At 25.9% G+C, this 25,978-nt stretch overlaps 2 protein-coding genes across 2 annotated transcripts; one reads left to right on the forward strand and one right to left on the reverse strand.

Annotated features, from left to right (window-relative positions):
* Positions 1–16,011: 16,011 nt before the first annotated feature.
* LOC134837568 (serine proteinase stubble) lies at positions 16,012–18,232 on the reverse strand. The gene is made up of 3 exons (XM_063852954.1): positions 17,218–18,232; positions 16,341–16,428; positions 16,012–16,258 (listed from the first exon to the last, which is right to left on the reverse strand). The coding sequence occupies exons 1-3, from the start codon at positions 18,230–18,232 to the stop codon at positions 16,192–16,194; spliced, it is 1,170 nt and encodes a 389-aa protein (XP_063709024.1). The 3' UTR covers positions 16,012–16,191.
* Positions 18,233–22,356: 4,124 nt separating this feature from the next.
* Positions 22,357–23,604, forward strand: LOC134837579 (chaoptin-like). Its single transcript, XM_063852965.1, has one exon. The coding sequence runs from the start codon at positions 22,357–22,359 to the stop codon at positions 23,602–23,604; it is 1,248 nt and encodes a 415-aa protein (XP_063709035.1).
* Positions 23,605–25,978: the final 2,374 nt, after the last annotated feature.

The following is a 25,978-nucleotide window of genomic DNA, read 5'->3' on the forward strand; positions in this document are numbered from 1 at the left end:
CTAAAATTACATTTTTTGTATATAACCGCATTTTTTCCTCGAAATGCGGTAATAGATTCAAATGCGTTTGAAATTATTTTTTTGAAACTTTTGAATTTAAAAAAAAAAATTAGTTGCATTTTCTAAATTTTTTTAAGAAAATTAAAAAAAAAACAAAAAAAAAATTTTTTCTAAAAAATAATTTCAAATAAAAATAAATTTTCGTATAAAACCACATTTCGAGGTACAATGCGGTAATATATTTTTTTTTTGGTTTAAAAAAAAATAATTTTTGTAAGTTTTGGGATTTTCTAAAATTTTTAAGGAAAATTCAAGAGTTACAAAAATTAAATTTTTATTTCAAACCAACAAAAAAAAAATTTTTGTATACCTATTTTCGGATTTTTTCTTCGAAATGCGGTATTTTTTAGAAAATTTTATTTTTTTATAATTTTTGAATTTCCTTAAAAAATTTAAAAAATCTGACTAAATTTTTTAAGAAAATTCAAAATTTTTGAAAAATTTTCTAAAAAAGAATTTTAAACGTGTATAACCGCATTTTTTCCTCGAAATGCGGTAAAAGGTTAAAATACGTTCAAAATTATTTTTTAGAATTTTTTTTCATCTTTTTTTTTTTTTATTTAGAAAATCCAACTAATTTTTAATTAAGAAAATTCAAAAGATACAAAAAATAAAATTCTATAAAAAATAATTTCAAATAAATAATAATTTTTCGTATATAACCACATTTCGAGGTACAATGCGGTAATATATTTTTTTTTTAGTTAAAAAAAAAAAAAAAATTTTTAACTTTTGGATTTCCTAAAATTTTTAAAGAAAGATCAAGAGTTACAAAAATTAAATTTTTATTTCAAACCAAAAAAAAAAAATTTTTTTTTATATTTCCGGATTTTTTCTTCGAAATGCTAGAAATGTTAGAACGAATTTGAATTTATTTTTTTGGATTTTTTTTTTTTTTTTTTGTAATTTTTGAATTTCTTTAAAAGCTTTAAAAAATCTAACAAAATTTTTTAAGAAAATTCAAAATTTTTAAAAAAATTTCTAAAAAATAATTACAAACGTGTACAACCGCATTTTTTCCTCGAAATGCGGTAAAAAAACCCTCAGTGAAATTCGTTCATAAGTTCACTTCAAACTATTCAGAAAATGTTTATCCAAAATCACTCACCTGATGATACTAAATGAAAATGTGACTCTTTTCATGCCATTTATCTTCGGGGCTTCATGGTATCGCGTGTCACGGTGTCTCTTCTACATCGGAGGCAAGTTCACTGTGTGGTAATAAAAAGATGTGCAATATTAATTTACAAGTTGACATATTTTGTAATTTTCCTTATATTTTATCATTATAATGCACTGTTTTTTTCGTTTTTAGCAACAACGACGGTAAAGAGGCAAATTCCGAGGCAATGTTAGATAATGTGACGCACACAAACACAAGAAGGATGCTGAAAAGATGTGTTGATGATAATGGAGAGACAGCATTGTTGTTTACCCGAAAAAAACGAGGAATTGTCGTCGTCGTTGTTAACCGCTCGTGGCAAAGTGAGGTAAACGCAAGAAGAAGGAAGAAGTTGGCATGCGAAGAAATTGAATCTTGAGAATTTTGAGGTGAATAATTGAGAGTTGTTGCAGTTAGTAATCGTTAAAAAGGTAAGAATTTGACTTTTTTTCAGTTAAAATAAAATTTTAAACAAAATTTTTTTTTAGGTTAAAATCATGAAGAGAAAAATTCATTAAAAAAAATTATTCCAATTAATTCAAACCAAGCATAAAAATTTAAAGAAAATATTATTTTCTCGAAAATTCCTAAAATATTTCCATGAAAATTTTTGAAATTTTTTTTTTCAATTATTTTTGAATTTTCAAGTATTTTTAAACACAAAACGTGTCTCGTACTTGAATTTTCTTTTTTTCTTTAAAAAAATTATAAATTATCCGCTTAATTTTACAAAAGAAATTAATTTTGTCCCGCAAAACCTTTGTAAACTCCATTTTCCTATTGTCTTTTGTGACATTCACTTTTTACAAAAAAATATTTTTTTTTATCTTGTCTGCATCTGATAATCTTCAGGAACGAACTGAAAATTACCATACCTTTTTTACTCTTCATAAAATTAAATTTAATAATAAATAAATATGAAAATTCAGATAGAAAACAAAAGGGACAGAACAAAAAAACGTAAAAAGAATAAAATAAAAACTGAGGAAATTAAATATCAGACAACAACAAAAAAGAGGAATTTTCAAACTACTTGTCACATTCAGGACTAAATAATAATTCCAACGTGTATAATGTGTGTTGGGGGTTTTTATCAGACAACGACGTCGCAGCGAAAAAAGCATATTTCATTGCATTATTTTTGTTATCACATCTTTTACACATGATGCCGTAAAATTTAATAATTTTCCTATATTATTTGTTTCGTTAAATTTTCCATTCATGCATGTTCGAGGCTCTAATGAATGCAAATGACGACACATACTATACAGAATGCGGAGGCAAATAAAGCCATAAGAAGTAAACTAAGTTTTAATATTATTTATATTTTATGGTTTCACATGCATTCAAGTTAATCATAAATTTTAAAATTTTTAGAGTTGTGCGTTGTGTTGTAATGGAAAAAATATTTCTTTTAGAGTTTTTAAATAAGCTTTAATTAATTTTTTTAATTAATTAAATTAATTTAATTTAAAATAAAAATTAAATTAAATTTAATTAATTTATACAGTTTATTCGGTAAAAATAATTTTTTTTAAATAAAATAAAATTAAAAAAAAACTAAATTCAAATTAAAAAAAAATTAAAAAAAAATAATTAAATAAAATTCGAAATAAAAATTTAAAATAAAATAATTTAATTAATTAAATAAAAATAAATAAAATAAATTAAAATAAAATTAAATCAAAATAAATTTAAATAAAATATTTTAAATTAAATTTAAAAAAAATATTTTATAAAAAATATAAAATTGAAATGGAATTTAATTTAAAATAATTTTTAATTTTCAAATTTTATTTTAGATTTTTTTCAAATTTTATTTTAATTTAAAAAAAAAATGAATGTTTGAAAATAGAAAAGCGGACAAGTCGTTCTTGAAAATTAAGCCAAAAATTATTACTGAAAATGAAGCAAAATTTTCAAGGAACATTTTTAACTTTTAGAAATCCAAATTGTGTGAGAAAAAATTTTCATGTTTTATTTGAAAGTTCAAGTAAAGGTGAATCAAATTTTATTTTAAAAATAAATATATTTCCTCTCATTAAAAAAAAATTAAACAAAAATATTAATGAAATAATGAAAAAATTTTCAAGGAACAAACTTTTAAAAATTTGTGAGAAAAAATTTTCATGTTTTATTTGAAAGTTCAAGTAAAGGTGAATCAAATTTTATTTTAAAAATTAAAAAAAAAAATTAATAAAAAAAAATAAAATTACAAGTAAAAATAAAATTAAATTAAAATAAAATAAAAAAATAAAATAAAATAAAATTCTAAATTAATTATGAATTCCATAAATTAAAATAGAATCCTTTTTAATTTTTTTTAATTTTAAATTTTATTTAATTAAATTAAATTTTATTTTAAAAATTAATTAATTATCAAATTTTATTTAATTTGAAAAGTTTTTAAGAAAAATTTAATAAAAAATTTGATTAAAAAATTTTATTTTTATCGATTTTAGAATTTTTTTTATTATTTATTAAAAATTTATTAATTAAATTTTATTAATTAAAAAAAAATTAAAGATGATCCTCTCTACTCTCAAATACCACAGAGAACATTAAAAAGTGCTCTGTAAAAGTTTATTTATTACCACTAAAATTCAACTGCATGTGTCTTTAGTTGCCGAAATGCATTTCTGTAGTTTGTAAATTATAATTAAATTTATTGCCTTTTTGTCTAAAAAGTCCTAAATAAACACTCCCTTTCATTCAGTGAGGAGAACGCAAAATGGAGAACGGAAGTAAAAACCTTATCGAAAAATCCTTCCGTTTCACTTTAAATCTTGGTCTACCTCAAAGCCATTAGTCTCCGCACCGTTGTAACAATTCCTCAATAAATGTCATGCACCATGATTTATTGATTGTCCTTTTGAGGTATCGTTCAGGGATGTACCTAACTTTAATGAACATCTTAATTTACGCAGTTTCTTGATGAGATTTTAGATTTCTCGGACCAATCAAAGAGAATGATCACATCAAATTACTCAATGGGTTATAAATTTGTGTGTCAATTGTAATTGATTGAGTTCCTTCGTCGTCGTAGGAGGAGGAAAAGGAATGTTGCACAATAAAATTGATTGATATGCGAGATAGACTGACAATTATTTATGCAAATTTTCGGGGCAAAGTCACTTGCGGCGATGTCGATGTCGAATGTCTGAAGCGAATGTCAATATTGATCAATCAAATGCCTAATCTCCGAGTTCCTGTTCCAATCAAGGCACGACAAAAACTTCTAACCTCGTTTGCCTGATTGAATGTAAACTTCAAATTACACACGAGCATGCGAAGGACAATATGCAAATGTAAAATATTCGTATGAGGATCAAGATAAGAATTAGTGATAGTTTTACGACTCATTTTATGAGGTGTTTGTTGTTACCTGACTAATATCCGTATGATGTTAATGAAAAAAGGGAACGACGACTGATAGAGTGTGGTTTTGCGTCGGGTCGTGTTGCGTGCGTAGAATTTGCGGTTGACATGTAAAGTCAAATGATAAATCGCACATATTTGTTGTGAACGATTAAAAACTTTAAATGGACAATAAAAAACGGGTCCCCCCTTTTTTGTAATAATCCTTATCTTACCTTTTTGTCGTGTGTTTTTGTGCATTACGAAAGAAAAAAAAATTAAAACTAACTCACCTTTGACATAAACTAAGGATTAAAACCCTCTTTTTGCTGTTGATGACACTTCTGATGTTTTTGTTTATTGTCGTTTGTAGCTCGAAAACATCTTAACTTTTCATTACTTTTTTGGAACAAAATAGGTCAACTTTTAATAATTAAATTAATTAATTTTTTTTTGTAATTTGAGGTTTTTAATTCTTTTTTTCTGAATAAATTTTATTTTTTTTAATAAAAAATTGTTAAATTTTAAAAAAATTAAAATTAAAATTTTTTAAATAATTAAAAAATGTTTTAAATATTTTGAAAATATTAAAAAAAAATGTTCAAATAAATAAATACTTTAAAAATTACTAAAATTACTTATAAATTAATTTTTTTTAAAATTTTAATTAAAAATAAAAATGCTCAAAATTTTATTTTTTTTCTTTTAAAAAATTAATAAAAAAAATTAAAGTAGAATTATTTTCTTTATTTATCGTTTTAAAGAAAAAAAATAATAAATTTTAAGCATTTTTATTTTTTTTAAATAAAATTTTATTGGAAATTCGATTTTTTTTTTTCATAAAAATTGTTTAACATTAAAAACAAAACTAAATAAAAAAAAATTAAAATTTAGAATTTTTAAAATAATTTAAAATGAAGTTAAATATTTTGAAAATATTACAAAAAATAATAAAAATTATCTAAATATTTTATTATTGTTTAATTAAAATATTTTTAGGTTATTATTAATTTTTATTAAATTTTTAAATTAATTTTATTAAATTACTTTTTAATTACAAAAAAATTATTTTTTTTAAATTAATTTTATTTAATTATTTTAAATAAAAATAAAAATTAAATTTTATGAAGTTGAATCAATTATTTTTTTTTTCTTTTTTAAAAAAAAAAAAAAAAATAAATTTAAAAAATAAATTCAATTTTTTAAATTTTTTTATTTAATTAAAATTAAATTAAATTAATTTTATTTAAAAAAATAAAAATGAAAGACAAAATTGATTCTACATCAATATTTAATTTTTATTATTTTTTTTTTAATTCAAATATCATCTCAGCAACTCATTATAAAGTTTGACCGTCATAAAACGAGATATAATAATTACTTAATTGATAAACGTTTAACAGCACAAAACGTCGCCTTTTTGAGTGAAAGAAAAAAAAAGTTAAGCACCTTGTTAGACATGCAACATTTTCTGCGAGAAAAATTAAAAGTTTGAATAGCTCATTAAAGTTTTTATTATTTGTCCCATTCATCGAGTATCATCGTAAAATTATTTTTTTATTCTCACTCATCATATCCAGGATCTTTCGCAAAAACAACAAAAAAGGGAACATGACAACATAATTTCCTATTAATTTCAAAGACAAATTTTTAACGATGCCATAACGTTCTGTGTTTGTGTCCTTCTCACACATATAAACCTATTTACCTTACGAAATGTAACAAATAAAAAAAAAATCAGCAAAGGGCTTTGGTACTTGGTACATTGGGAGACAAGGCAAAGATTTAAAAAGCAATAAATCCATGTTGTTGCACGGAGAACGACGAATGTTGTTTGTTGTTGTTGCTTTACTTCAAATATAATAAATAAAAGCAAGGCAAAAATACAAACAACAATATTTTCGCCGTACGGGACAAAACCATTAAATTTTCATTAAACTAACTCGAGGACGAAAAATACATCGCGCAGGAGAAGGAAGAAAAAAAAAATAACGGAAACACGAATCCTTTTTAAGTCCTTCATACACATAAAATTATATCCTCCACTTATTCATGACATGCTCTCTTTCATGTTTTTATAACTTTCCAACGACGACGACGACGACCCTTTAAATGATGACAAAAATAGTTTCACTCTCTCTCGCATGACAAAAATGCTTTTTGCCATTATTTAAAACCCATTTTAGGGGGAAATACAACGAGATTTATTTAAAAATCTGTTGAAGCAACGAAAAATAGGAGAGACAGGGAAAAGATTTGTCTTTTTTTGTACTTTTTATTGAAGAAAAAATAAGCAAATAGTTTTTTTTCAGGATTTTTTAACGCAGCAAAGTTTTTATTCAATCAACAAGGCTTTTAGAAGGAAAGTTTTGAAGCAGCCAACTTTGTTCAAAAGGTAAGTCTTAATTTATTTTTTAACAGTTCAAATTTTGTGTTTAAAATAAGAGTTCAAAACAAGTTTAAAATGTTCAAGGTCATTTAAAGGTCAAACTTTTTTAAAAGTTGAATAAATTCTGAATCTAAGACTTACAAAAGGAAAGTTCAAACTTTGTATTCAATCCTGAACAAAAAGCCGAAAATTAACGTTGAAATCAAATTAATTTAGTTCAAGGTCATTTAAAGGTCAAATTTTTCTTGAAGTTGAATAAATTCTGAATCTAAGGCTTACGAAAGAAAAGTTCAAATTTTGAATTCAACCCTGAACAAAAAGTCGAAAATGAATGTTCAAAACAAGTTAAATCTGTTCAAGGTCATTTCAAGGTCAAACTTTTCTTGAAGTTGAATAAATCCTGAACTTAAGGCTTACAAAAGGAAAGTTCAAATTTTGTATTCAATCCTGAACAAAAAGTCGAAAATGAACGTTCAAAACAAGTTAAATCTGTTCAAGGTCATTTCAAGGTCAAACTTTTCTTGAAGTTAAATAAATCCTGAACCTGAATGAAAAAAGTGTTCAGTGCAAAGTGCTTTATTAATTCAAAAGAAAAATATGGTTTAAGAAATCAAACAATCAGAGAACAGGCAAGAGGATTGTTTGATTCAAAAATCATAGCTCACATCATTTATTTTATATATTGACCAAATCTCGTATTACAACGCAAATATTGTAAGCGAAACTCACGATATTTGTAAAACGTTCCATACTTAAATGATGAAAGTACGAATGAAATCCTTTCTGTATCCCGTCACATTGCATCGCAAGTAGAAGAGTTTTCCGATCTTTCGGTTTCATATAGTACCATGGGAGATCATACATGGCAAACTTGATGTCTTCAAATTCATCCAAGATGATTTCATTGACTTTGCACATTGCCATAAAGTACAAGGGACACCAACTGACTGCAATGGCAAAGAGATATTGATCCTTGATAACGAGACAAAGCATTCCAACTATCATGAGAGTTGCCAAAGCTGCTACTTCGGCAAGTAAAACTACGAAAGCCAATAAGTTTTTTAGTTTTGTCGTGAGGTGACTGACATCGTTTATCATATCTACGATAATTGGGATCCATTGATCGAAACTCAACTCGGCATCAGCATCTTCTATTGTGTTCCAAATTTCAGCGAGAACTTGTTGACGTTGGTTGAGATGTTTTTGTGGATCTTTGAGATTCATCTTGAACTTCATGATGCGAAGAGTTTCCTTAATCACAGCTAAATATGCGATAATATGATGAACGATCGCATAAATTACCGCAAAGAAGCTGAATGCAATGAACGAACCTGCAAAGTAAGCTTGCGTTTGACCTAAAAGTCCAAAGATGAACCTCAGAAGAGATCGTTCATTGTTGAAAATGTAGATGTACGGTATGGAAAGTGAGTACATGGGATACAGTTCCTCAGGTAAGAGAAGTCCAATCAAGGCAAATCCTATTGTTGATAAAAATCCAATGCACAATAAACAACGGAATAGTTTCTTAAGTTGACTCAAAACATGCTTCTCTGTGTCCTCCATCTTGGTTTTTGCTACATCTTGAACAACAGCATGAAACTTAACCTTAAAATCATGTAAATCCTTGCACCAATCCAAAATATCAAGCAAATTTCTTCGATTCTTCTTAAAGATGCAAATCATCAAAACTATTATTGATATGATCGTTCCGCTCGAAGATGACAAAGTGATCGAAGTCAAATTGAATTTTGACACCATCATTGTCGAAAAACACAAAACGTAAAGATTGATTATCGAAAAAACCATGATGAAAACTTGAAATTTTTCTTTCTTCGTTTTTGGAGACTTTCGAATGATAAAAGTTCCGGCAATCAAATCGAAATGCTCCAAAAGTTTCTGAATTTGGTTAAAACCCGTCGCCATTTTGAAATGTACTAAATGAGACAAACTATAAAAGAAGAACTGCGACAAAAATGCAAAAAATGTCACTTTTATATGATTTTTCCGATGACGCAAAACAAATATGAAATACCAATCAGATCCTGACAAGTAGCGGGAGTTATCAGAGCATATCTAATAGTTTGAGTATTTTTATAAAATCTATAAAATTTCACACGATTTTACATGAAAAATTCAATTTTATTGATTGGAAAATCCCAAGTTTGTAAAATAAATTATAAAATTTAAATATTTTTTTCAATTTAATTTTATTTTTATTTTGAAGGACAAAAAATTTTTTTCTCATAATTAAAAATTAAAAAAAATCAATTTTTTCCATATAAAATTTTTAATTTTTTTTTAATTTTTTTCAAAAAATTTTTTTTTAATTTTTTCAATAAAAAATTTTTAATTTTATTCAATAAAAAAATTTTAATTTTTTCTAAAAATAAAAAATTAATTGCATGAAATGGGGCTCAGATAAAATTTAGAATAACTTTTTTCACGAAAGTCGAATTTTATTTGAATTTTATTCATTCAACCGCAATTTTCTTGCATTTATGATACTCTTTCAAAAAAAATATTCTCGGAGGCTGTATAAATTTTTTTTTAATAAAATTTTTTAAAAATAAAAAAATAACAATAAAATTCAAATTAAAAAAAATACAAATTTTTAAAAAAAAAATAATTTTTTCAAAAAAAAAAAAAAAATTTTTTTTGAAAAAAAAAAAAATTTTTGAAAAAAAAATAAAATTTTAAAAAAAAATAATAAAATATTAAAAAAAAAAAAATAAATAAAATTATTCAAAAAAATTTAATTATTCTCAAAAAATTAAATTTTTAATTATTATAAAAAATAAAATAAAATTTTCAAAAAAATTAAAATCAAATTTATTTGATAAAAATTTTTAATTTTTTAAAATTTTTTTAAATTAATTTTAAATTTTTATAAAAAATTATCTTTATTTAAATTTTTACTTCAGGATATTAATCTCATAGTTTTTATTTGTACAAACCAAAAATAATACCTAATTTGCGTTGAAGCACAATTTTATTCCTCGAATGCACAGGTATCATCATTAAAAATATAAACGTAATTTACTAAATGAACGAAAATAAAACAAAAAGATTTGTCTTCAGTTTTCGGCGAAAATAAAAAATATAAATAACTTGACAACATGGCTTTTGTGTTGTTTATCGTTCGCGAACGATGGATTTATACACATAATAAATTTTTTAAACGGATTCAAGCCTCGTTAATTTTTAGGGTAGCAATAGCATGAGTTTTTTCGTCGTCGTCGTTGTTTATTTTATTGTAGATTGTGTGTTTGCTGCTGTTGTTTTTGTTGCCATTTCCTTCGTTTTCCGTTCGTCCTTGCTCGGCACGGATGATTAATGTTGCAAAAGATTCTCATTCGCTAAAAGCACTTCTGACCTTTTTCCAAGAAATAAAAGTTGCTCGAACTTTGTAATAACAATCAAAGAACAATTACCTCGTTTTGCTACGGAACTTTTCGTTTCTTCGCTGTTTTGTCGGAAGAACACTACTGACATCAATTCAAATCAAAGTTGCATTATTTTATAACATCTTCGCAACGCAAGACGACACAAGACGACTTTTTGAGTCATTCAAATTTATTTTTATTGGCAATAAACGATAATAAAAATAACATTTAAATCGTAGCATCCAGAAAAAGTTTCGTTCTCGAGGAAATTGCGAGTCGAGTCGTCTCACATCGTCGTGATAGTGTAGTTTAAAAAAGTTTATGACATGAAATGAGGAAAGAATTGAGATTGTAGCCATTTCGTTTAATATGTCGAAAAATATACTCGAGACTCGATTTCTTTTTTCGTTCTAATTAAAATAAGAGAGCGAAAGATGGTGTGAGATTCGAGGCACCTGTTTCGCCAATCAATAAATTATTTGCATAAAATTGTGATATTAGCATATTCAAGAGGTTGTAGGGTCGAGTACTTATGATGCTGAAGATCATTAATTTTTATCTTTGGAAATTTTTAAGATAAGAATTTTCTATTTTAAGAGTTTTGATGTCTCTTCGTATATAAAAAAATAAAAAAAAAATTAAAAATTAAAAAAAAAATTTAAAAACCATTGAAAAATTATGAAAAAAATTAATTTCAAAAATTTTAAAAATTAAAATTTTGAAGAAATTCCAAAAGAAGAAAATTTTTGAAAAATAAAAAAAAATACAAAAAAATAAAAAAAGAGAAGAATAAAAAGATGAAAACTTTTAAGAAAATTAAAAAAAATAATATTTAATCAAATTAAAAAAAATTGTAATTTTCTATATAAAAATTCAAAAAAAGATAAAAGTTTAAAAATTTAAAAAGTAAAATTATAAAAAATTGAAAAAGAAAATTTTTAAAAAATTTAAAAATTATTTTTTTTAAATTAAAAAAAAAATTAAAAATTATTTTTTAAATTTAAAAAAAAAAAATTTTTATAAAAATTTAAAAAAAAATAGTGAAAATTTTAAGATCAAAAAAAAAATTAAATCAAAAGAGATAAAAATTTTGTTAAAAAATGTTTATTAATATTTTGTGAAAGATATTAAGAAAATTTAAAAAATTAAAAATTATGAAAAATTTTTTATTAAAAAAATTTAAAATGAGGAAAATTATGAAAATTCAAAAAGTTGAAAATTTTAAAAGAAATACAACAACTTAATAATTTTTTTAAATGAAATTGAAAACGATAAGAAGTTGAGAAAATTAAAAGTTATGAAAATTGAGAAAAATTGAAAAAAAAAATTTGAAAAATTTATTTGAAAAATAAAATTAAATAAATATAAAACAGGAAAAATTTCAGCAAAATATAGAAAAATTAAAATCGAATTAAAATGAAATAATTTAAAATTCAATTAATTGAAAAATTTTAAAAAATTTATAAAAAATATAAAAAAATGATTTTTACTCAATGAAAACTCAGAAGGATAAAAATCTAAAATTTTTTTTGGAAATTCATGAAAAGTCAAGAGCCCAAAAATGACTTTTTCTGTAAGTTCAATGTCATGCGATAAAAAAAGGAAAAATGTCTCAAGTGTCAAAACCTATCCTAACTTTTTTTTTGTGTTGCCTAACATTATCGCACCCAGTAAGAGGCCAAGAGCAAAAGATAGGAGTAATAAAAAACTAATTAGTATACATCCTGAACTTGTTCGTGTTTTGTGTTCCTTTGCTCCTTGCCTGTATATTGTTTTATTTTTTATGTGTACTCTTTTTTTTTGTTGCTTGTTTATTAAAATACGGCACCAAAAAAAGAATGAACAAGCAACAAAAACAACGGTGCATTATACTATCTGTGTGTGTGTGTGTTTATGTTTCGTTCATATCTAAAATTAAAATCAAGAGCCTTCTTGTGCAGATACTCAAACTTGTACTTCTACGCCATATCTCTCCGTGGATGATTTTTTTTTCTTCATCGCTTTTCCGCCACATACTCGTATAGATTGAATGTGTACTAATAAAAAATTTAATATTTTTTCATGTTTAAGCAGCAACCCTCACACACCTACGTCGTCGTCGTGCAATACGCATTTTTCTTACAATCGAAAAAAAAGCGACTTTACACAAACGACGACGAAGAAGGCGATGCTCGTCGTAAGAAAATATGGACTTTGTATGCTGTAAGCTTAATTTTATCACATTTTTGCAATCATTTAAACGTGACATGAATTCAAATGAAACATCGGAGTGTTCTGATTTTTCCTCGATGTTCGAAACTCTGCTGCAAGAATTTTTCTGTTCTCCGGTTGATAATATTGGAAGGAAGACGAACAAAAAAATATAATCTTTTCTTGAAAAATAATCATATTCGATTCGCAATATTTCCCCGGTGCATTGTTCGTGAGTGAGTGTCCTAATTTTCAGAATTTTTCTTTTTCGTTCGTCTTTCAACAGATTATTATTTGGAAGATATGTGAAAAAGAGAGAATGCTCCAAAATGAATTTTTAATTAAAAAGAAGATTCTGACGAAAAATGCTGATTAAAGAGAGAACACGAGGATACAAGTAATTTGTATGGTTTAATTATTGCACTTTTTATACATTTTTTAAGTCACTATCGTAGTTTTTGTCCGTCACAGCCGTAATTGATTTATTTTAAGAGATAAAGGGCTCAAAGTAGGGTCAAAATTTAATGAAATCTTTCGCAGAAGGTAGCGCTGTCATTAGATTTTCAATGCTCATCGATAATATAGGTCCCTCCCAGACTAAAGGCTCTTATTTTATCCTTTTTAGTGCGTTTTTATAGCCCTTATTTTTTACTTTTTAGTTCGTTTTTTAAAATGTTTTATTTTAAGTGTATTGTAAAACTTTATCAATTTTTTTTAAAATATTTTTTTTTAATTTTTTGTTTAAATATTTTTTAAATTTTTTTGAATTTTTTTTTATATTTTTTAATAATTTTTTTAAATTTATTTATTTAAATATTTTTTTTTATTTTTTAACATTTTTTAATATATTTTTTTTGAATATTTTTTTCAAATTTTTTTTTTAATATTTTTTTTAAATATATTTATTTAAGTATTATTTTTATTTTGATATTTTTTAATATATTTTTTTTAAATTTTTTTATTTTTCTTCGATTTTTGTTCAATCCACACAAAGTTTTGATGTATTATTGTCCAATGTTTGTTAGTTAGACCAACATAAAAAAAAAGAAAAGTTTTAAACCGAGAGAAATATTCGTGTGAATTGAAAACATTACGATGCAATGACAATTGCAAAGGTAAAAAAGCTGCAGAATTAAATTCTTTTGTTGAAAGGAAAAGTTGGAGGAAAAATTTTAATTCGTGTGAAAGCCGCTTACGCTGTAAACGAAAAAAAGTGCCATTGTGTGGCTTGCTGAAACTTAATTGCTTGTATCAACGTCTGAGGTTTTTGTTTTTTGGCAGGTAAGTTGCGCTTTTGTTGGTAAAATGCAACTTTTCAAAAGATTTCCATTGTCAAACTGACTTTTTTTTAAGTTTTTGTGTTTGTTTCAATAGCGTAATGAAATGTGATTACCCAAATTTTTAAGTATTAAGACGAACAAAGAATTTTTAAAGAGCTTAAAAATTTCTTCTTCTGATGTTTCAATTACTTCAGTAATTTATACCGCTCTATATTTGCTTAGATTTTCTAATTGCTAAGCTAATTAATGATTCGCACCATTATAACGCACATTTACAACTATAAAAATTAAATGCAAATTTATAGTTGTAATGATCTTGTAATGATGATTACATATACTTACCATACATCTTTTTCTATTCTTCTTCTTCATCTTTATTTTCATCGCTCTTCAGTGCATCTTGTGCAATGTAATCAGCAAAGACGAGATGTTGATGCACTCCAAACAATCTAATTATCATATCTATCGCACAAAAGATTACCGCACAATGTACTCAAACATAACATTTGTTTATTGCAAAATAAACAACAACAAGATTTGCGAATTGGATTCGAATGATGAGTGTGAAATAGGCGGGCGGCGGGAAAATAACATAGCGTGTAATAATAGCGTTCGTCGAAGATCTAGATGTTTCTGGATTTTGAGTTTTGTGTGTTGATTAACGATTTTTCAAGGGCTTGTTTCGAGTAAAAGAGGTTTTTGACTTAGAAAGGTGAGTTTTAAATAAAAATAAGAAAAATTAATAAATATTTTTTTATTTACAGGTTTTATAACAAAGATAAGGAAAATTTCGAAATTCACAAAAGAAAAATAAATAAAATTAAAAACTAAAAAAAATAAATTGCTAATAAAAATAAATAAAATCCGTTTAATAAAAACTTAATACAAAAAATCTTCAAAGAAAATAATTAAAATTTTTTTTTAATCCAAATAAAAAATTATTGAAAAGAAGAAAAATTTGAAATTAAATAATTTTTATATTATTTAAAATTGACGTTAAGAAAAATTTTCTTTTAGAAAAAAATTACTGTGAGAATCACAAAAAAATTAAAAAATTTCAAGAAAAAAAAAAAACAAAAAAAAATTAAAGAAAAACCTAAAGAATTAAGAGAAAAACATTCACATTTTTTCAATTTCATTTATTTAAAGAGTAGGTAAAAACCTGAAAATTTTAATTTTTAATAATTCTTATACTTTAAATAAGTGAAATTTAAAAAAAAATAAATTTTTCTTTAATTTTTTTTTTGTTTTTTTTTTTAAGAAATGAAAATTAATATTTTTTGTGAAAAAATATAGAATGATAGATGAACCTTTAATATTGCTTCTTAAAATTTTAAATTAATGTAAGAATTTACTTAAATGAAAAAAAAAAAAAATTAAAATTTTTAATAATTTTGAAATTAAATTAATTAACTTTTAATTTTTTGTATTTTTTTAAGAAATTTTAATTGTAAAAATATTAACTTTTTTTTTGAATTTTTATGATTTAAAGTAAATTTTAAATTTTTTATATTGTTTTTAATTTAATTTTTTATATTACGAAATATGTATATTTTTTTGCAAAATTTTAAGAATTTATAAATTTGCTTTCTTAAAAATTTTAAAATAAAAAAAAATATTTTTTTTAAGAATTTTAATTAATGGATTTTTATTTTTTTTTTAAATCGTTAAAATATTGACTTTTTTTTAGAATTTTAATTCAAGTCAAATTTTTTTTTTTAAAAATATTTAATATTATAATGAAACATTAAGGAATTCGATAGAAGATTGAAAATTTTTATTTTTTTTTTCGAAAAATTGATTCTATTGAAAATTTGAAAAAATATGGAATCGAAAATTTTTTGAATCAACCTAGTTTTCATTATGTTCGAGATAACATTGATATAATGATGTAGTAAACAGTAACTTTATGAGAATTAATTTAAAGTCATGTTTGTGATAATCCTTACAACTCAAAGAAAAAAAAACTGCAAAATTACAAAACATGCATCAACAGGCATTAAAAACATACAAATTGTACTTTAAGCTTGACACTTATCTATCAGTACATGTTCGCGCTCGAGACGATGACGACAGTCGGAGCAAATATTTGCAAAGCGGTTCTCTCTTTTTTTTAGAAGCCTCGCGCGCGAGTTGACATGAAAAGATTTCGTCGTTTTATTTGTTTGTTTGTTCAAGTGTTTTAAATTTATTAGATGGGATCTTTTTCGTTTCATTTCAATTCACAAACATAAAAAAATAAATAAATAGATGTGTCTCGTTCTGTTCTCGTCGTTCTTCTAGATTTTTTTTTCGGCTTCTTCTTCTTCTTTAAATTCATGTCATTATCCTTAAGCGATTTTTTTTTGCGACGACTATCTCTGTTACTAACTAAAAGATTATGTTTCGCAGCCATTTTAGAGTCTTTTGTACGTTCAAGTAGATGCCTGGTTGGAACCTTTAACAAATACGTTAATATAAATTAAAAGGGATCAGGGAGAATGTTTTGCGTCAAAAAGAACAAAAAAAAAAGTAATTACCCGACTCCGCATCCAAATCCTGCGCTTGTTATTCCCACTAAATAATAGCGATTTTTCTGCATGACGATTAAGGGACCGCCAGAATCGCCTGCAATGAATTTTTTTTGGTAAGTTTTTTTTTTTTTAACAAAATTACTTCAGGGTTGGAAATATTTTAAGTCAAGAAAAAAAATTAATTCTTAAGACTAAGTCAAAATTAAGTTGATTTTTAGGTTAGAAGTAAAAATTAAAAGTTTTAAAAATTTCTTTTTAAATTAAAGTTTTAAGTCAAAGCTGAAGACTTGATTTTACAAAAAAAAAAATAAAAAAAAATAATTTTTTTCATATTTTATTTTGGTTAACATTAATTTAAAAAAATTTTCTTTTAAAAATAATTTTGAACTTTTTTAAATTTTAAATATTTTTTTTAAATATTTTTTTAAAATATTTTTTTTTTAAATATTTTTTTTAAATATTTTTTTAAATATTTTTTTTAAATATTTTTTTTTAAATTTTTTTTTATTTTTTTTAAATATTTTTTTAAATATTTTTTTTTAAATATTTTTTTTTATATTTTTTTTTAAATATTTTTTTAATATTTTTTTTTTTTTTTAAATATTTTTTTAAAATATTTTTTTAATATTTTTTTTAAATATTTTTTTAAATTTATTTTTAAAATTTTTTTTAAATAATTTTTTTTAAATATTTTTTTTAAATATTTTTTTAAATATTTGTTTAATATTTTTTTTAAATATTTTTTTTAATTTTAAATAAATTTTTTTTAATATTTTTTTAAAAATACTTTCGTCAACATTAATTTTTAATAATTTTTTAACTTTTTTTTCAAGCATTAAAAATTTCTTTTGACTTAAAAAATTTCCAACTCTGACTTTCTTACCCAAACAAGCATCTTGATGCCCATCCTCGTGCCCCGCACAAAACATCTCCGGATACAAATCAATGTCAATCTGTTTACTCTCATGCCATTCAATGCAATCCGATCTGCTGATAATCGGCACCATCGCTGTCCTCAAGATATTCGTTCCCGTTTGTCCCGAACTGGAATCCGTTTTACCCCATCCCGCAATAACTCCCATGCGCCCTACCAAATTTATCGGTTCACTCGGTAGACAAATTGGCGAAATGTGTGCGCGATATCCCGCTGGTTGCGCCAATCGCATTACCGCAATGTCAAATCTGTCGGGTTGCGTCATGCGAAACCGAAATTTCGGATGAATGATCTTCTGGATGACGCGATGTTTCTCAACGGGCAACGGTTCAAGGACATTTCCCGAATTTTGGGTATCAAGTTCGCCCAAGTAGACAATGATGTCTTTGAGACGAGCGTATTTGATGCAATGAGCAGCTGTCGCAACAAAATTTTGCGAGACAAGAACTCCGCCGCATTGAAATTCAGCGATTCGAATATGGGCTTGCCACGCAAATTCAGCAAATTGCGCAGGACGTCCTCCAATGATGCGTTTTTGAAGGATATTATTGAAATTTCGTGGAATGCCACAATTTAGTTGGGTAAGTTCTTGATCAGCTCTTCGTCGAATGGCATTTCGCTTCTTTTGGTTTGGCGGTATGTAGGCTTTGCGAATGATATTTGTGGAAATGGAATTATCCGCATAACTGTAGTCATCTTCGTGATCGAAAACGCAACAAGAAAAAAGCCAATTTTGACTTCCGCAGCCATTCACGTGTCTTCCGCCTTCTAACCAGCACGAAAACGAAAGTCGACATTGCCAGAGAGAATTTTGGTAAAGACATTCATTGGGAACGCCGAGAACGGTATGCACGATATTTGCACCCGAGAGACCAATCAAGAGGTAAACGCACACCGTAAAGATGCCAAATGGAAATTTTATGACTTGCCAAGTTGTTTTTGTCGTTTGTGGAAGCAGCAGCATGATACTGAAACCGGAATCGATTGAAAAAGACAAGCACGACGAATACAATCAATGAAGATGATAATAGAATGTCGCGTAAGTCATTAACACATTTTATTTCTATGTTTATTGCTACTTTTAAATGGCTTTCCTTCGATTATCAGTATTCACTTTTTATCATGTAAATTTTCTAAAAAAAATTTTTTCTCTCTTTTTTTAGGTTTCTCTCTCTCTCTTGTAGGTAAAATTTTTATCACAACTCAAATATCGAGCTAATTTAGCTTTCTTGTTTTTTTCTAAGTGGCACTGACTCGAAACTTCGACACGAAGAAAGAAAGAGATTAGGGAGTGAAAGAAATGAAAAGGAAATTCTTCACTCTGGTTAATACTTCTCACGTCTAAATATCACTTTTATAATTTTTTTCTTTTTTTCTTCCAAATTTGTGTCACATTCGCGGGCTTTGGATCATGATTACCGAGCTAACGAGTCACGAATGTGTTCCAGATTCTCTTTTTTTTATTTCAAGGTCGTTCTACTTTTGCTAATCAGATTTTGATTGTTTGTAAATGCCGTTTGCTCTTATTCGATCGCGCAAGTCGCAGCTGAGAAAGATGATGGAGCGATCATGACCAATTCAATATGCAGACTGAAATTTCAAAATAAAATGAGAAGCTTTGTACATACGAAAAAAACAGGTGATTACATTTGCAGTGTTACACAGATGATGACGAAGACGTAGAGAAGAAGAAGAAGAAAAAAAATAAGAGATACAAACAAATAAAAAAAAGCGAAGCAAAGAAATCTGATTTAAAAAAGAATATGTATGAAAATGCGGTGTGCCATCGTGTAACAACAACAACATGTATGTTTTAGTTCGGAAAATAAGGTAACCATGGGTTGGTACGAAAAATTATCGCTTACGGGTTTTACTTGATCGCATATCATTATCGAATGTCTTAAAGTATTTGTTTGATAAAGGAAGCAACATTGTATTTGGTAAGTAAAAATATTGGATTTGAAACAAAATTTTATCCTATGGGCGAAAAACGGGTCAGATTGATCCCTTAAGAGATCAAAAAATTCCCTTAATGAATCAATCTGACCCGTTTTTTGCCCATAGGGTAAGCTAACATGATGATTTTTTTTCAATAGGAAGATCATGAAATTTTTTCAAAGAATTCAGAAGTTTCAATTGAGAACTCAAACTTTCAATTTAGAAAGAACGAATGCTCAGAAAGATTTTCAACGATTGTCAAATAACTTCAAGATGTCAAAACTGAGGACTAACATTGACAAGATTTGAATTGGAGCTAAAAATTGGATCCAACTCACTTGAAGAAGTTGACAAAATGAAATATCTTGGAGTTTTGATAGATGAGAAATTTTGCTTCAAACTACAAGCTGACTTGGTTATAAAGAAAATATCAAAGAAAGTTTATTTCATGACTCGAATGAAGAAAATGCTGGATAAAGAAACGAAATTACTAAAATTCCCTTATTTAACCTCATATTGATTACTGCAGTACGATAATGATGCTAATGAAGCTTAGAATTATAAAAAAATTAATTTTTTATATTGAATTTATATTTATTTTTTTTATTTTAAAAATTTTCATTAATCATCAAAAATTTAAAATAATATTTTTTTTATTTTTGAGATTTTTTTTTATTTTAGAAAATTCATATTTTTTTTTTGAGAATTTATTTTTAAAAATTTATATTTTTATTTTTCAAAATTAATTTTTTTTATTCAAATTTTATTAATTTTAACTCGAATTCGAACATATTTTATAAAAGTTTTTAAAAATTTGTTTTTTTTTTAAATTAATTTTTTTTTTTGAAAATATTTTTTTTATTTTATTACGATGCTAATGATAAAATTATATAAAAAATTTGAATTTTTTATTTTATTTTTTTTAATTTAAAAAAATTTCCTTAATCATCAAAAATTTAAAATAATTTTTTTTTAAATATTTTTTTTTATTTTTTAAAATTTAGATACTGATGCTAATGAATCTTAAAATGAAAAAATTATAAAAAAAATTAAATTTTTATATTGAATTTATGTTTATTTTTTTTATCTAAAAAATTTCCATTAATTATCAAAAATTCAAAATTAATATTTTTTGAAAATATTTTTTTTTTAATTTTGAGAATTTATTTTTGGAAATTCATATTTTTATTTTTAAAAAAATTATTTTTTTTAATTTTAAAATTTATAACTCAAATTCAAACAAATTTTATAAAACTTTTCAAAAATTTGTTTTTTTTTTCAAATTTAAAAAAACCTTTTAAAGCTTCTTTGCATCATTTTGTATCAGCAAGTTACCTTATTCATGCAGTCTTATAATGATGTGTATGAATAAAATAACTGTATAATTTGCTTCTTTCTTTACATTCTGACTCGCGATATATACGACACACACATACACACCTCTTTCTTTCTTTTTGCTCTTTATATTCATTTTCAAAACACACCACACACACAGCCAACTCTTAATATCTCGTGCCATTTCATATTCCAAACATAACGCATCTCGACTTTTACAATAATAAAATAAAATAATATTGCTCAGTTATTGTTACCCGGCTATTTATCTGCATATCTTTCGCACAGACAGAAATATATCGCAGAAAACCACACAGACTTTTATTTTAATTAATGATAATAACGAAACTATTTATGAATAATTAGAGCAATGGACTTCATCAAAGCATGATTATTGTTTATAGTAATTTGTAACAAAACTGTGTGAAATGCATATAATTTCGTATGAGAAAGAAAAAACAAAACAAAACATCATAAAAAATTACAGGTCATGGATATTCGACCAAACATTGTTGCTTAAACGATGTCGACTGTAAATTGTTGTGTGTAGGTGTCTAATGACGTTAATTAATCAAAAAACGAAAAGAACTTTCTCCATGTTGCATCTAAATAAATATCTTGATCTGATTAAAAAAATAACTGACCTTCCCGAAAATTGAACCATTTTTTTTGTCACAGTAACCCCAATAAATAAATAGTTTAGCATTTCTCTCTTACTCTGTTTGAGCCCAAAAATGCGTGATCAGAATTTTTATTAATTTCTTCGTTGGCAACAAATATTTTATTTGAGTCATGAATCATGTATTATTTTGTGTCTTCTTATTTACTTTTTGGTACCGTAAAAAGTTGTGTTTACACAAAAAAGATCGATGCGGAGATATTCAATCGTGATAAAGTCTAAATTTAGTCAAAAATTTATTAGAAACGATCGCGAAAGTGAAAAAAAATTAGCATTTGATTAGCATTAATTAAGTTGTGATATATGAGTTTTAGAAAAGAAAAGAAAGAAAGAGACAGAATTTGAATGTCTTTGACGCTTTTTTTTTGTGTGTAAGGCCGCTCCAAATTTATTTCAAACTTTTTGTCTCAAATTTTTTTTTAAAAATGAAGAGGGGGTTGAAATTAAAAAAAAAAATTTTGAAATACTTTTTTATACAAAATGATAAATTTTTAACAATTTTTAAAAAAAATATTAATGAAAAAAATTTAAAAGTTATAAAAATAAAATATTTTTAAACGAACATAAAAGATAAAAAATAAGGGCCTTTAAAAATTTATATCAAAATATTTCAAGTTAAAAATTTAAACAAAAAAAAAATTGTAAAAATAACTGTCAAAAATTTTTGAAAAAAATTTTAAAATTTTAAATCAGTAGGGGATGTTAAAAAAATTTCATTAAGTTTTGACAAAAATTCTTAAAAATTGAAAATTTTTAAAAAATTTTTGGAAATTCCTTGAAAAAATATGAAAAAAGGCCAAAAAATGGTCAATTTTGATGAAATTTTTAACTTTTTTTTTTGTATTTTGCCCCATTGGTTTTTTGACTTTTGAAATGGGGCATGGGACAAAAAGTTCAAAAAAAATTTGGATCGGCCTAAAGAAGTAGATAAACAGACGATAAAAAAATACTGATTTTGTCATAAATTGATAGGGTTAACGAGAGGTGAAACAAACAAAGAAGTAAGCTACCGGAATGTGAAGAGGCACACTTCATATCTTTTTCAACGAACATTGACCTTTTTAAGAAGTTACGCTTCTTTTCTATTCTCTAAAATTTTTTAACATCAGTTTTTAGTTAGACTTCAAAAAAGAAAGATGTTCAAAATTTTGTCTATAATTTTTTTAACAACTTGTGTTCTTTCTGAGAACATAACAGAAGTTATTGACGAACCTTTGCCCAATACAAAGTTATCAAAATTCTACAACTGCAAAGAGTTCGAAAGAGACGAAAGCTACAAAGGTCATCTTTGTACCTTTGAACATTATGAACGTCGTTACGACATTTTGCCAGTTGGCAATTCCCAAATCACAGAAGTCGATTTCCAACTTTCGGAACTCTTTGACATCCCGACTACTTTGTTCAAGATCTTCCCAAAGGTTGAATATGTGAACATGTCGAACACTTTGATCAAGAGAATCTCAACAACGAGTTTTCGTTCAGGAGCTAATCTAAAAACTGTTGTTTTGGACAACAATGAGGTTCGTACATTGCCTGAAAATGCTTTTCGGGGCGCCATGAAACTTGAAGTTGTTTCGTTGAAGTTCAATCGAATCACGGAGGTTGATAGAGATGCGTTCAAGGATTCAGTGAACCTTAAAGAGTTGTATTTGAATGGAAATTCAATTGAAAGTCTTGATCCAGCTACGTTTTATGGACTTGAAAAGTTATCGATTGTTTCCTTAACGGAGAATAAACTCAAAGATCTTGATGTGAGAATGTTTTATAAGAATCCTGTAATCACTGAAGTGTATTTGAACAAAAATTTCTTGGAAAAATTGTCTTTACGATTCCGTCAAAATTCACTCGTAACATTGGATGTTAGTGACAATGGCATTTCTGAACTGAAATTACACGTGGAAGAAGAAAATTTGTTCAAAACGAAATTTTCCTTGAACGCGAACAATAACAACATCACATCATTTGCCAACATTTCTTCGAAATTGAAACTCAACGAGTTACGAGCTTCGAATAATTCGATTCATGAATTCAGTTCCGTGCTCTCTCGTTTCTCCATAACTGTACTCGACTTGAGCCATACTCGATTTGGTCCTATTTTGAAAAATACTTTTTCAAATCTGATTCATCTCAAGGAATTATCTTTGAACAATTCAAAAGTAACCGAAATCAGCGAAGATGCTTTTAAAAATAACGAAAAACTTGAAGTTTTGAACGTTGCGAATAACAAGTTGATGATAAACGACGTGAAAATGTTCGAATCTGCAAAGGAATTGAAAATTCTTGACATCAGCGGAAACATTATCAGTCCGAAACTGAACATAAACGAGTTTAAATCAGCTTTGAAGCATCTTGAAAGGCTCGATTTGGAAACAGCTCATCACTAAAATATTTTTTTTTTGTTTTTTTGACAGAAATAAACGAATCAAAATGTGTCGTTTTACTTTTTTTTTCATGTCTGTCCCATTTTTTGTCGTCATTTCTAACTTTGAATTCCGAACAAATATTCTGCATAATGTTAATATTTGAGTTGGAATGTGTTTTTTTTCTGTATGTGCAATGCTTTAGGTTTTTTTTTGTAACTCGTTGAATAAAACATGGCAGTATTTTGAATGAGATGGATGGAAAAAAAAGTGTATGACGCTGAAACAATAAGTGAGATGAGAGTTTTCTTTATCTCTTTGTGAGTCGTTTTGAATGGAAATTGCATTGCTGGATGGATGAAAAGAATTGCAAATAATATGTAAAAGTGCATTGATGTAACGTCGTGAATGCATGAATTTAAAATGTTATGAAAAATGTGACTTTTTTCATGGGTTTCTTCGAAAAAAATGGAGATATGAAAAATTTCTTATTTAACGAATTGGTTTGTGTTTACAAAAATTTTTTTTTTCTAATACTGGATTTTTCATCCCAGTGCATATTTTAACTTTTTAAAGTATTATACACTCGACATTTGCCCCAGTTGACATTTTAAAATATTTGTCCCAATGCACATTCAAGATTTTTGACCCAAAGCGCATTTAAAAATTGATTCGATGTAAATTCATCATTTTTGCCCCAATTGACATTTTAATTTTTATTGGCCCAATGCACATTCAAGATTTTTGACCCAAAGCGCATTTAAAAATTTTGACCCAATGCACATTTAAAAAAAATTTTTTTAATTTTTTTGTAAAAATTGATTTAATGTAAATTCATCATTTTTGCCCCAGTTGACATTTTAATTAATTTGGCCTAATGCACATTCAAGATTTTTGACCCAATGCATAATTGAAAATTTTTTACCCAGATGACATTTAAAAATTTTGCCCCAGTTAAAATTTTTAAATTTTTAATTTAATTTTTTTTACTTTAGAATTTGCATCTTTTACTTTTTTTCCATGAGTGAAGTGAGTTTCTCCTCAAAAATTTAAGACTTCAGAAAATTCACAAAACAAAGAAGAAAATTTTGTGCAAACTTAATCGAATCAGATTGAATTGCATTTCACTTCCTGCTTCTCTAAAATGCAAAATATTTATATTAATTCAATTCTTTGAGCAATTTTGAGAATATTGGTTATCTTGGAGAGAAATTTAATAAGAGACAACCGCAAATAACAATTATTGATAATTAGAACATCAAATTAGAAATTAATTAAATAAGTTATACAAAATTTATTGAATCGACACTTTTTGATGGGGGTTTAATTAAGAAAACCACAAAAAACTTGAAAAATTTTCAATTCTCATGCATTTTGTGTTATTTAGGACAAGATATAATCAACAATGTGTAAGAATTTGCCGGAAACGGAAATGCAAAAAGTACAAGAAAAGCAAATTCGTGTCTTTAGTCTAAAATTTTGTTTGAATTAATAGAAGTACTCGGATCAAATGGAGACGACTGGTTTCAAATTTGACGTATTTCCTGCTTCATGTGCCTTCTGTAAATAAATAAAAGACACGAAGAGATGTTAAATAAACTATTGTTCGTGTTGTTGTATTTTGTAAAAGTTTCTGGCAGAGTCTTACGACGACAACGACGACGGGAATATTGTCTCGTAATCGTATTATTTTTAAGCTACAAAAGGAAAAAGAGGAGATTGTAGCGCATTAAAATTTACTGGAAATTGTCCAAACATAACTATTTAGATATTTTAATCCTGTGTACAGATTTGCTTATCCTGTCGCTTCTGCATGTCTCTCTTTTTGTGCCGTCCTCCTTCCTGCATCATGCGAGTGCGAAGAAGACGAAGCAATGTCCAGTTTTTACTGAAACAACAACAACAAAAAAAAAGTTGGATCTTTATTAAATCGAAAAAGTTCTTTTCTATGTCATTCTCGCCAATATTGCCTTGCTTTACAACTTGTTCTCTTATTTCCTGAACAAAGTAGAAAGTTGTGTATTATGGCTCCAAAAATGCTCAAGAAACCGAATAGGCGTCATCCATTAATGGCGTCGAAAGTTTAGGGGAGGCGGGGGGATCCATAAAACGGAAATGTAAAAATTCAGTACTCCGAGTTCCTGTCTACTATGGTGTCATCCATTAATGGCGTCGGATAAAATAGGGCATTTTATGACCCCCTCCCCCTTAAAATCGTAAATCGTCGAAATCCAATATCTCCCCCCCCCTAATTTACGAAGATTTCATGTTCATGTTAAATGAGGGGGTTCATGCTAAAAATCTTCGTAAATTAGGGGGGGGATATTGGATTTCGACGATTTACGATTTTAGGGGGGAGGGGGGTAAAAAAATGTCACTTTTATCCGACGCCGTAAAT

The sequence above is a fragment of the Culicoides brevitarsis genome, chromosome 1 (genome assembly GCF_036172545.1).
Source record: "Culicoides brevitarsis isolate CSIRO-B50_1 chromosome 1, AGI_CSIRO_Cbre_v1, whole genome shotgun sequence".
NCBI classification, from domain to species: Eukaryota; Metazoa; Arthropoda; class Insecta; order Diptera; family Ceratopogonidae; genus Culicoides; species Culicoides brevitarsis.